Source organism: Balearica regulorum, chromosome 3 (genome assembly GCF_011004875.1).
Source record: "Balearica regulorum gibbericeps isolate bBalReg1 chromosome 3, bBalReg1.pri, whole genome shotgun sequence".
In the NCBI taxonomy this organism is placed as follows: domain Eukaryota; kingdom Metazoa; phylum Chordata; class Aves; order Gruiformes; family Gruidae; genus Balearica; species Balearica regulorum.
In genome coordinates this window covers 99,152,914-99,165,259 of record NC_046186.1, presented here as the reverse complement: position 1 = coordinate 99,165,259, position 12,346 = coordinate 99,152,914, and the positions used below count along the sequence as shown (strand labels likewise).

General features: G+C 38.5%; 1 protein-coding gene across 1 annotated transcript in view; it reads right to left on the bottom strand.

Annotated features, from left to right (window-relative positions):
• The window catches only part of HAAO (3-hydroxyanthranilate 3,4-dioxygenase), a 39,249-nt gene extending 30,584 nt beyond the window's left edge, over positions 1-8,665 (bottom strand). The window contains exons 1-2 of the mRNA XM_075749142.1: positions 8,462-8,665; positions 4,121-4,199 (exon numbers count right to left, since the gene is read on the bottom strand). Of these exons, the coding sequence (XP_075605257.1) occupies positions 4,121-4,199; positions 8,462-8,541 (159 nt within the window). The 5' untranslated portion in view covers positions 8,542-8,665. The remainder of the gene's footprint in view (positions 1-4,120; positions 4,200-8,461) is intronic.
• Between the last annotated feature and the right edge of the window lie 3,681 nt (positions 8,666-12,346).

Genomic DNA, 12,346 nt, shown 5'->3' with positions numbered 1-12,346 from the left:
AAACTCACAAATGCTACTGTATGAATAAGTTCAAGAGACAAAGGTACATCCAGGACTGTACCTGGAATGCACCTGCTACGCTGTAGCCATGAGGGGCTGAGCATCATGTTAGGACCACCACAGAAGCTTTCAGTGGTCTCATCAAGGTGACTACACAAGAATTGTAGTCACTGGTCCCTGTAATCCAAAACGCACCTGACAAGTGAGGTACGTTGGAGTAATGATTCCTACGCAAACACGCAAAGCTAGCTATATAGCATGAACAATTTCTTTTTAGTGCATGTTAAGAAAGTTTTGTCTATACATCTGTATAGGTGCATTCTCACAGCAGGGTTTTTGCCATCTTTCAACAGATGACGCATTTCCCAAAGCAATTCAGTTTCATTTTGAGAATGAGTCTAATTTAGAGAAAGAGAATGTACAAGTAGATGTTTGTTGACTCTATCTCTGTTCTGATGGAGAAGGGAGCAAGGGGGAACTTAACATTTGCAAATAGGAAAAAGAATGAATATGACATAGTGGTAAAGTCAAGCCAAAGAATGTGAATGGTTTAACTCTCGTAAGTGCAGCTTGATTTGGCTCCTTGTAAAACCTGTCCAATGGAAAACAATGTCTCAGGTGTGAGGCAGTACTTCTGTGATGAAGGATGGCAAATAAGTAGTATGCAGAAAATTAAGTGAAGTAGTACAGAGAAACTGAGAAGGAAGAAAATGTCAAGTTACATATTTAGGAAACGCTTGCTGAGAGGAGGAAGAAAAATGCACAAGACTAGCTGCCATTTTAGCCTAAACAAACGTTGAGGAGACAATCCTAAAAGGCTTTGAAGAGAGTCTAATTCAAGCCTGCAGTTTTTCTCATAATTAGCCAGCCACAACCGATCTTCCCGATGCACCTGCACATTACCAGCGCCAGCAGAGAGCAGCTTGGCAGCAGGAGGATGCTCCTGAGCCCTCACCGCTGCATGTGAACCTCCTGCTGCTCTGAGCTCCAGGCTCACAAGCGCAAGTTGTGCCACAGGACATGCTATAAGCTGTTTGATAACAGGCATAAAATAATGAGGGAACAGATATAAACAATCCTAAATTTAACTTTCTTTTCTAAACCAACGCTTCTTTGCTATCAGAGCAACACTAGTAGAATAGCATCAGCTAAATTCATGTAAAGGATTTGTGCGTTTTTGCATTCATGATTTGGCCTGTTAACAGTATACCTATATAGTGTGTCTTTCAAATTATCACTCGGAACTATAAATGACCTTTTACCTGCCAAAATAATGAGTTGAATCTGGTTTCGAATGGGTTTTTTTATCCCAAATCTGATTTAGGATTTAAAAATGCCCTTCTACTAGGATACTCTCTGCCTCACAATTCTTTTCTAATGAAAAACATGGATCTAAAGGTGGAATTAGATCACAGGAAGGTGCAAATGTGTCTGATAAAAAGCTATAGTGAAATGCAACAAATGACTATATTGTACTTCCATAAAAGCAGACAAAATTGACCCATATGTTAAACTGATATGCAACCGCTAATGTTTCCGATGTGTATATTGCCAATTTTCCTATCTGATAGGAAATTTATGTTTCTGGTTTTGGTTGCTGAGTAATTGTTTTGGTTGCTGGGAAATTCTGGGAAATTTGCTGTATAAATGAGGATGTATTGATACCTAAAAAATCTTGTATCCAGCTGAATTAGAAATAATTTATTATACTGTTGCATACTGATATAAATTATGCCTTTATAGATATGGCTAACTTTTTATATTGTTGGCAAGTCATATAATGGGTTTAGGCTTATTAAAGGTAGACCAAATTCCTTTCAAACACGAGTATCTTGTAAAGAAAAGAAATCCAAAGTAAACGATATTCATTTGACTTTCATTTTAAGGGAAGAGAGGAAGAGACAAATTTCAAAAATGAAACAGGACAGGGATGGATCAGGGACCACGGATAATCCAGTATGAACTGGGAGATGCAGGCAGAGACAAGACTGTAAAGATAAAAACCCACCAAACCAATATATTTAGTATTGTAGTGCAGGCTATTGTACCAGTTAAACTTGAGCTGTTTTTTGTGTTCCACTCTTAGTTTAGTGTTTTAACATATTCTTCAGAGCAAGAAAACAAATTAATTGTATAAACCCCAAAAGGTTAAGTTACAGAAAAAATTATTTGAAATCCTTAACTTCCATATTTACCTTCATGTACCTTCATTTTATGCTTTGCCAAACCTTAATGTCATTGACCTTGATAACAAAATTCATTCACCCTTTGTTAATCTAACATACAATACTTAACAGTATGCCATAACAGCAGTGTACAGATTAGATATTCTTCTCAGTGCTTTCTGAGCAGTCACACTACAGATGTGATTACTCCTTTCCCAGGGATGCTATCATGTTGACAAAACTACATTTTGTTTTCCCCATCTCTGGAACTTCCTTTTAAATATACGATGGATGCTAAATTCTTCTGGTTAGCCACAATCACTTCACAGGCACTGCCCCGAGACATGGCTTCCCTCCTTCCCAGCCCAAGCAACCTGCTGGCGTGGTCCCGGGTGTTGCCAGAGCTCCCCCTGTGCAGCCAATGAGAAGGGACACAGAATCAAAGAATGGTTTAGGTTGGAAGGGACCTCCAAGATCATTTAGTTCCACCCTCCCCTGCCATGGGCAGGGACACCCTCCACTAGACCAGGTTGCCCAAAGCCCCATCCAACCTCGCCTTGAATGCTTCCAGGGATGGGGCATCCACAGCTTCTCTGGGCAACCTGTTCAGTGCCTCACCACCCTCACAGTAAAGAATTTCTTATTAATATTTAATCTAAGTCTGCACTCCTTCAGCTTAAGGCCATTACCCCTTGTCCTGTCACTACACTCCCTGATAAACAGTCCCTCTCCAGCTTTCCTGTAGGACCCCTACATAACTGAGCATGTTGGATAACCTCATACGTGACCAACGTGCCTGTGCCCACAGCCGCGGGTGGGCTGTGAGACCGTGGTAGCAATCCAAAGCAGGCAGGAGTCAGGCTCTGATAAGGTAGCAACACCTTTTTCGGAGCAGTACAGTTATAATAACTACAAACACCTGCATGGCACAATTATAACAGAAAATTACTGAAGGCTGTTGTGAAATGAATGGTTGGGTTGGTTTTGTGAGAAATGGTTCAATGATAAGTAAACACAAAATTTTTATTCTTTTAAAAAAGATTTATTGAACCTGACTCACTTCTTCTGCCTTGAACTATGTAGATTCTAAGGCTTGGGTTTCCAAAGGTACTTAAAATTCGGTGGCTACATTTTATTGGGATTGCATGAAATTAAATTATTCTGCTGAAAAGCAAGGCCAATTGTCTCCCATCCTGAAATCCTTACTGCCAGGCCTCTACTGTCCACCTTCCCTTAGGGTTCCTTCAGAGCCAGTTGTGATACCTCTGACTCAGAGGAGTCCTCAGGTCAAGCACACAATTCCATGAAAAAGGCAGTAAACAAAATAGATGTAAATTGTTACAATTTTGATAGGTTTCTACTCTTTCTTCCTATGTTCTGCATTTGGCACCATGGCTGTGCACAACTCAAATCAGTGGGACGGCTTTCATTTTATACAGAAGATGTAAAGAGAAGGGGAATGATTTGAAAACTATTTAGAGACTATATTTAACCTTCCAAACCTGAATGAAAGCTGAAAATGCTAATATTTTTTACAAAGTCCAGAAAAATATTTTTTCAGGCGAATCAAAATATTTTATTTTTGAATATCAAAAATATTTTGAATTACAGATTGATCTTCTGCAAGAAAATAGCACTTTAAAAATATCGTTACCTTTCTAAAGTTTTGTTCCAAAATGTTGAAATGAGACATTTTGATGTGTTAGAACACTTTCTCTAGTTTCCTGTTTGAAATGAATTACAGCAAAATAGATCTGATCTCATGTGCTTGTTTCAAAGGAAACGCACAGATGGTGTATGGTTCTGGTGAATGATTCTGTTTAAGTCTTTGAATAGATCTAATAAATACAACATCACTGAGCCTTGCTAATCTGTAGCTGTAGCTTCAAAAGTAGCCGCATTTTAAACATTATAGATCAATCAAAGCAGCAAAATATAAACAGCCTATAGGTTACCTCTTCTCCTTCTTCAATATGATAATCCTTCCTTTCATTTGGCCCTCCAACAAACATCACATTTAGTTGATAACGGTGCCTAGAAAAGAAAGTGACATTTTAAAGCTACCTCCACTCATGATGTTCCTTATTTCATATATACTTTTTTTTTTTTTTTAATTCTTTGAGGACAGTGAGTCAACGAAACAATGTTGAGTGACAAGCAACGTCCAGAAGGAGAACTCAAAAGACCTTGGACGCATCTCTTCGCTCTGCCACTGTCCTGCCGGGTGACCTGAGGCGAGCTACCTCCCTCCTGGTGTTTCAGTGCCTCCGGCTATGAAAAGGGGACAATGACAGTCGCCAACTCTGGAAAGAGCTTCGAACTTTAGAGATAAAGATTACTATGTAAGAGACACGAAGGACAGGAAAATGTCTTTTCAACATGTGCTGATTAGATCAGGATTCTCTAAAGGTAAAACACTTTTTAAGGTTAATAAAGATAAAACCATACTTTTTTCCCATTGGTAGAATTTCTAGAGGGATACTGACGGTAGGAATTACCAGCTAATTTCTCTTCTATTTATACTGGTTTCGCTAAGGTGGAACAACATTACAATGGTTTAATTGTGGTGCTGGTTGATTCAGAAAAGGAGACTGAGGCTCTTTCTCTTCACTCTGCCCCTTTTCAGAGCACTTCTCTCAGCTGGCACAAAGAATAGATACCATCCCAATTATCTGTCAGTCCACTTACACTAATAAAGAGGTAAGGTAGCAGGTTTTAATTTACTAAAACCTCCCTGTAAATCAGGCCAGTTAGCTGCGATTCAAAATGTGTCCTTAAGCTCTTTTTGCCATGTGAACTGGAGGGTGTTGACCTCTACTTTTCAGTGAGGAGATTCTGGGCAAGACTTGGGTGAAGAGGAGATCCCAGAAACATGGAACCAGCAGAGTCATGCTCCCCTGCAACACGGGGAAGAACAACGTGCCTCTGCATCAGCACCCCATAAGCCTTAATTGAGGGAAGCTATTCTGAACTGCTGAACATATACATTTGATCTGCTACTATCATCATGTTTACCTTGAAAAGTACTTAAATGATAATGAACAACACAGTAGGGATTAATAAAGCAGAAATAACAAGTAACAGTGGCAAATTCCTTGGTCAAATAAAAGTCTAAAGAATTAAATTAGATTACAATTCTTAAATTGACTATTTTCACCATAGGAAGCTGTGTACATTATAGCACTTGGCTTCATGCCCATATCCTAAAATAAGGAACCGAAATCAGAACTGTTTGTACCATGCAGATTTAATATTCTTTTTCAAGAATGCTCTGTAATACTTTTGCATTAATGAACCCTTCTGCTGAAGAAGGGCAGGAAGATCAAAACAGTAACACCACAGCTAATAGTTAATGAAGTAAACTAAAATCAACCCTGGAGAATAAAATAAGAGAAAGACAATCTATGGGTATCTTGTACCCTACTTTTAAAATGACTTAATTTTTTTTACAGAAACCCATACAGTTTTCTTATTAGTTCAATAACTGGAAGTGAAAATATTGCTCTAAAAATCATGGTTGCTTAACTTTTTGTTTGGCAAAGCTACCATTAATTCTGTTACCCCATGGATTTATCTGGGTTTTACATAACAAACAGGCAACCATGGGATAATCATTCCTATCACAAACAATTATAAAATGACACCATCAAAAAATTCCAGTTATCAAATACAAACAGGAACTGTTTGCTTGTCTGTATTGCTAAATAAAGTAGTGTGGTTAATATAGTTACATTAAATTAAGAAGAAAAATTGTAAGGAAGGAAAGCAGTTTCAGTTAAGACTGCCAAAATGCAGTCAGAGTATCATAAAGGCTTCAGGGGTGTGAAAAATTACTTGATTGCACTATTTTTAGAATGAGGTGCTAATCAATGGCCTATTAAGTTTCACATACTTTTATATTTCTCTTCTTAATCACATAAAGAAAATGATACCGGCAGGCAACCTTTTAAAAAGTCTCAAGACCATAAAGAATCAGATAGGCCATGACCACAGATATGTCTCCTTGTGGTAAGTATCATATTCTGAACTCAAAGAGCTTTAAAAGTGCCATAGCTGATTTTTACAGGGTAGCCATGTCAAGGGTTCTGATTTTGCACTAATTGCTCATTGTTGAGGTTAAAAACCATTTAAACCTGCAACATAGCATCATTAAAATACATCTAATTAAACTGCAGTTCTTATATTGTATCCTTTTATTGACTCAGGTGAAACTCTAAGCAGGTGGTGATTCAGGAATTGAGGTTTTGTTTTGAAATCTCAAATAGGTATTTGCAACTTTTGATCCTCTCAAGTATATGGAACACAACTGAATAAAAGCCTGAAAGCCATAATAAATTTAGACACTAACAGTCCTACTGATTTGCTGTAAGACTTAGATTTTAACTGTTAATTCTCTCTTGAAACACCGGATCATAAGTTACTTGAATGTTTTGAGGTGGTTGCCTTCCAGTGGTGAAGGCAGTGAGAAGAATGCCTTATACATCTCTACTCAACACATAAAGGATCAAAGCCTTTGGAAAAATGTTGGAAATCAATTAGTCACTTCTTGGAAAATTGCCTAAAACCTCTTTGGAAAATCCTGAAAATGTTTAGATAGCACCAGGAGCAGGTGGTGAGAGACTCAGAATCCATATAGTAGTTGGCTTTCCTCTCCTCCTTCACAGGCTGAAGCTACATCGGAAAAATGGATTTTAATTTTTTTTTTTAATCTATGCAATTTTTATCCCCCAAAATATTCCTTGTTTCACTGTGGCTTCTCGCAATGTTTATGGTGAAGACTTGCCAACACTGTTTAGGGATCTATGTGACCGTCTGACTTCTGACAGATGTCACATTCCAGAGTTAACTTCAGGATTACACAGAACTGCTGATAGGGGGTGCAGAACAGTGTAGTAATGACCCAAAGGTTCATCTCACTGATGAAAGAAAACCGTGAATATTCCACATACTGTAAAATACTAAAATTTTACCACCATCACTGGTAAGTTTAGAAATGGCTATGCTTTACAAAATGCTTCCTAAATCTGTTTTGAAAATGAAAGAAATGGAAACGCTCATAGAAGATGACACTTTCTTCATTCTCTCCCACTGTGAAACTACTGTAGTGATTCAAGTTTCATAATTTCTCAGTTAAACATACAACTGTAGTTTCTACAGAGTCATCTCCGTAAGGATGTGCCCTTTACCTTATTTTTGTCTTGCAACCGTTACTTTGAAAAGTAACCCTTGCGCCTGTGAATGGAAATTAGTATCGCTGCTACCGTACTGCCCGTTCAGCTTTTGATTAGAGGCAGCGCTTCAGGGTAGGGTAAGAGGCACGTTCTTTGGTGCTTTTTTAATGATTAAAGTTGCAAAGCAAGATTTAAAAAAAAAAAAAAATTAAAGCAAGAAAAATGCTTTTTATTTTCTTTATAAAATCTGGGTTATATTGCTCTTTACAGAGAATCCTTTCTTATGAAAGCCTTCCGTATATAGTTTTGGACAAAATACGTTGTCCTCAGCTTCACTGACAAAAGAAATCCTTGCTAACGTTGTGACTAACAGGTACCACTCGTTGGACCATTTACACTGGAATTTGTTCATGAGCTTTGACACTGAGAATATGCATGCTGTACAACTGCATAATGCTCGCGCTTTCTTCTTACATTTGCTGCCTCATTCAGAATACAGTTTGTAGCTCTCAGGTGCCAGTCGGTGCTCTGAAGCACTGACCCTTCAGCCTCCCACTGAACAGGGCAGAGGGTCTTACGCTGCCCTGACAGCTCTGGAAATGCCCTGGAAACCTGCTCCTCCACTGCCCCAGCCCTCCGTTTCTCCTTCTCTTTCAGTGGTGTGTCCCGTTGGTTTTGATTGCTCCTGCAGGTTTGACTCCTCTGCAACGCTGAAATGACTCTTAGCAGCTCTAGCAGCTGTGCCAGGTTGTAAGTTGGTAGCACTAACCTGTTAGCTAAATCTTATCATTTGTGGATGTAATGCTGTCTCCTCAGATTTCTGTGAGTTTACTGTCACAAGGCTTGACACGAAGTCCCTTAACTCTGCCCCACTGCCTACAAGAGACTTTGAGTTGAGGCAAATATCTTATATTCAAGTTGATCTTTACAGCTTCTGCAGAGTTACTGCAAAACAGATTTCAGTCACTTCGTGTTCTTCGAAACAACACTCTGCAGTCTAAGAGGAACTACAGTTCCTTACTAATCTTTACCATGTATGCATTTTAGCAGCTTCCTCTTATAGCTAAGAATATATAAATATCTAAGAACTGTGTGTAAAAAAAAAAAAAATCTTCATTTACTTACATAAGCTTATTGCAAACAGGTGGCAAAAAGGCAGCTTTGTTTTCTTCTATCCATTTTCTTACATTTACAAGAAGCTCCATGGTCCACCAGCTATGAAAGTTTTGACGGAGATATTAGAGTTTGCAGAGGGCTCTTTCCGTGAGCAAGCTGCGAGTTACTTCATGCCCAGAGCTCAAGGGGATTGGCTGGTAGAAGAGGTGTCTTCAGGATTGAGTGTCAAAGGGGACAGGTCCATCAGCCAAAGGTTATTTCGTAAAGAGTACTAATGCTCCAGCAGCTTGGCTAATCATTGACTAGTGTTTTTAAAATATATATTTTAATCAGAGACTTATTCTGCCCACAGGAAGTTTCTTAGTTCTCTTTACTGCACCAACTGGAGTGTGCGTATGTTACCTCTACAAAAATTGCCTTGTTGCATAGACAAACTGATAGTTAGGAAAACAGGCAAGACATGGGCATGCTCACCCTTCAAGTCTAATATAGAAACAGGTTTCGAACTTAAATGCAAGTTGAGAGCAATTCCTTAAAGTTTAGTTCCATATACTATGATAAGAAGTATTTTTATACATGTGTAACTATATATAGGTGTTTCAGGCTTGATAAAGAGCCCCATTTCCTTTTCCCACTTCCCCTCAACCTTGTTAGGCTGAACGTTTGGGGTGTGTGTGTTTGAAAATATTGGGATCTTTTGTGCCAGATAACAAAAATAAAGATGTCTCTTGCATTTGTAGGACCAAAAGCAGGTGTCCATAGATGCTCATGTTAATTTGATCCACTCTTTGCCAATGTTATAGCAGGGCTTGTTGGAGAGCTGAACGTGGTTCTGTGATGCCCTTTGGGAAAGTGCAGCTTATTGTCATCAAATTATCAGGCAAACAAGAAACCAAGAACTACCAGGCAGTAGTAGTGTTAGTCTTTATTGCCTCACTAGTTTCTGTTCAACATCTACATAGTTCCTACAGGATTGCTCACTCTGCTCCCCCCCCCCCCCCCCCCCCATTTTTTAATAAGTAAATGTATAAACATTTATTTTCAGATTTCAAATATATGAAATGGCTGATAAACAAAAAGCCCCAATGCATTACAAAATTTTAGCACTTTTCAGTTGCTCTTGACATAGTTTAATCTTCTGATTATATCTAGACTGTGCTTAGTGGGTGAACATGTATAAGGTTTGAACTAATTTGAAATAAATTTGAACTAATATGCTGGACTGAAGAGTCATTATGCTGGAACAGTACAAACTTGTGAGTTCCTTCCCTTATATCATTATAATTTTCCAATGGAAAAAACCAATGGAGTGTGAGTTTGAACTAATACCAATACTCTTATTCCAGTATGTTAAGGGTGACTCTGTTTTACCTTCATCTCTATCACTTCTTTGCAGTTAAGTTTAAACTGATTACATAATTGATCCAAAAAAAAAAAATCCATTTATTTTGGGATAGAAAGATACACACGTGGATTAGAGTTCTGCTATATTGGTACAATCACAATGGGCTTGGCAATAATTTCCTCTGAAATAAGCCCAAAGTAGTTATTATTTCACTCAGTTATAACAAGAACGCCACATTATTTATTTAGAACATGAAATTTCTACCATCAGAATGGCTGGGGTGAGACAGTGGTGCATAGCAAAGTCATCAGGCCTGGTTTTGGACCTACAGACATGACCATTTCAGTGCTTTTTGTACTGCAGGCTGCTGGCACACTACTGAGCTGCGAAGAAAAGAGATCTATTGGAAAGGCACTTACACTTAGGGGACTGTGACCCAGCCTAGTGGGACCAGGAGAACTGAAGACACTCTATTTTAATGACGGTGGTTTTGTAAAGCTCTACCTCATCATTACTACCATGCATTGCGGAGCAGGACTCCATTTGCTGGGCATGGAAACGAAGAGATTGTACAAAGCCACAGTAGGAAAAATCACAGGTCCTGGAACTGACAGACCCAAGCCTTGTTTGCCACAATATTAATGTGCCAGTTTTAACTGCAGGGCTATTGTCCACAACCCCAACTCTAATCCCTAGTCTCCACTTCTTTCCACTGGGCAGAATACAAGGTGCTATTACCTGCAGAGAAAACTATCTTGGTTGCAGGCTGATAAATCCATTCTGTGGCTAGAGTGAGGTATGAAAACCCAATAGCTAGACCTATTCAGGGAGGAAACAAATGAAGTTCACTTATAAAATTCACCAGTAGTATGAAGCTGAGGTTATTATCACAGGGTAGCATTTTCTGCAACCTTTTGAAATCAATAGGTTTTGAAAAATGCAGTTAATGGCCTCTCCATGTATATAAAAGGTATAAGGGAACATTGCTTTTTTTTTTTTTTTAAGGAGGAGGCCTATGAAATGGTCTATGTGGCCTGGAAGTACTGGGCGATGAAACTGTATTTTTATGAAGTGCATTGGAGAGGCAAAGAAGAGAGCCAGCACTGCAGTCTTTGTGAGACTCAAGTAAATACGTACGCCTTGTAACCTGATTGGGGCCTGGATTTTTCTTGCTAGTCTACTTCACAATGACTCTTCGCATCCATCAAAGCCTCATCCAGCATTTGGGGTTTCTGCTTCCGCTTTTGGCTCAGATCCTCCCCTTTATGCAAACGTGAGGACTCGATTTGTCAGATTTTGCTGCCAGAGAAGCACAAGACTACTGAAGCACAAAACTGCTACACAAAAAAAAAATCCATTCCTGCATTAAGGGTGCAGGAAAAAAGTGGTAGTGGAAAAACCCTGAGTTTAGGACAGCACTTCCTCTATTTTTCTACTTTTCTCAATCACCACACCTATTAGAGACTTAAATTTACTAGCTGGTGTCCAGCATACAACATATGTCAACAAAAAGCATGTAAGCTAAATATTGTGTTTCTAGTTAGAAAGGATATTCAGGTTCATTGGCCATGATTTTTATCTGTATTAAAGGGATATCTGGTCATTTTTCCATTACTCCCTATGTTTGGGGTTTTTTTTCAGAAGTGTTCTGAAAGTATTTCAGAAGTATTCTGAAAAATCTTTACCGGGGAGGTTTGCATTCACCAGCAATTTGAGGACAAAATCCTTTTAGTATCATCTCAACTTTGCCTTTCTGTCCCTGTGCAATACAGAGACTGATTTATCCACATTGGCGTTAAAATAATGGAGCTACACTGAAGTGATAATCTGGAGGTTCTGCATGCAGCAGGAAGCAAGTAACTTTCTGCAGCATTAGGACAGCTTTAACTTCTGCTTTTTATCTTTTTTTTTAAACATTGTGAAGAAATGAAAAAAGGAAGGCATAGGTATGACCAAATAATCCATTTCACTCAGTTGAACATGCTTCCTATTTTGTGTCAATTCTGTGTTTTTGCTATTTGTTCTCTGAGAACAAATACAAATTAGAGTACTTTTTTTTAAAAATGAAAAATTATTTATATTAAAAAACCCTATATAGTTGTTGAAAACAAAAATTCAAATCAGTAGCAAACCTACTACTTGAACACAAGTATAGTTATGTTCCCACAAACTAATTTGCGTGGCCAAATTTCACTGCTATATTCATAAACACACTATCAAGGGCCTCAGTCTCTGTGGGGACAAACACAAGAAGCAAGTGAATCACATAAAACAACAGAAGAGTTCAAGATCCAACAAAACCTACTAGAATCTTCGTCATTATCACTGTTACTTTTATGGGAAGGCTGATTAAAATACAAGCAGCAGTGATTATCGTCTATATAAACACAAAAATTAGACTCACTGAGTCCTCCCTTTTGCCTGAGTCTAAGGTTAAATCTGCAGTAAAGATCTTGTCTGTATGCTCACAGCTTCAGCTTTGATTCTTCCTGACATTCTTGCATTTGCCAAAAAAGCACTTGTTTGGATGAAATTATATCCACAGCAAT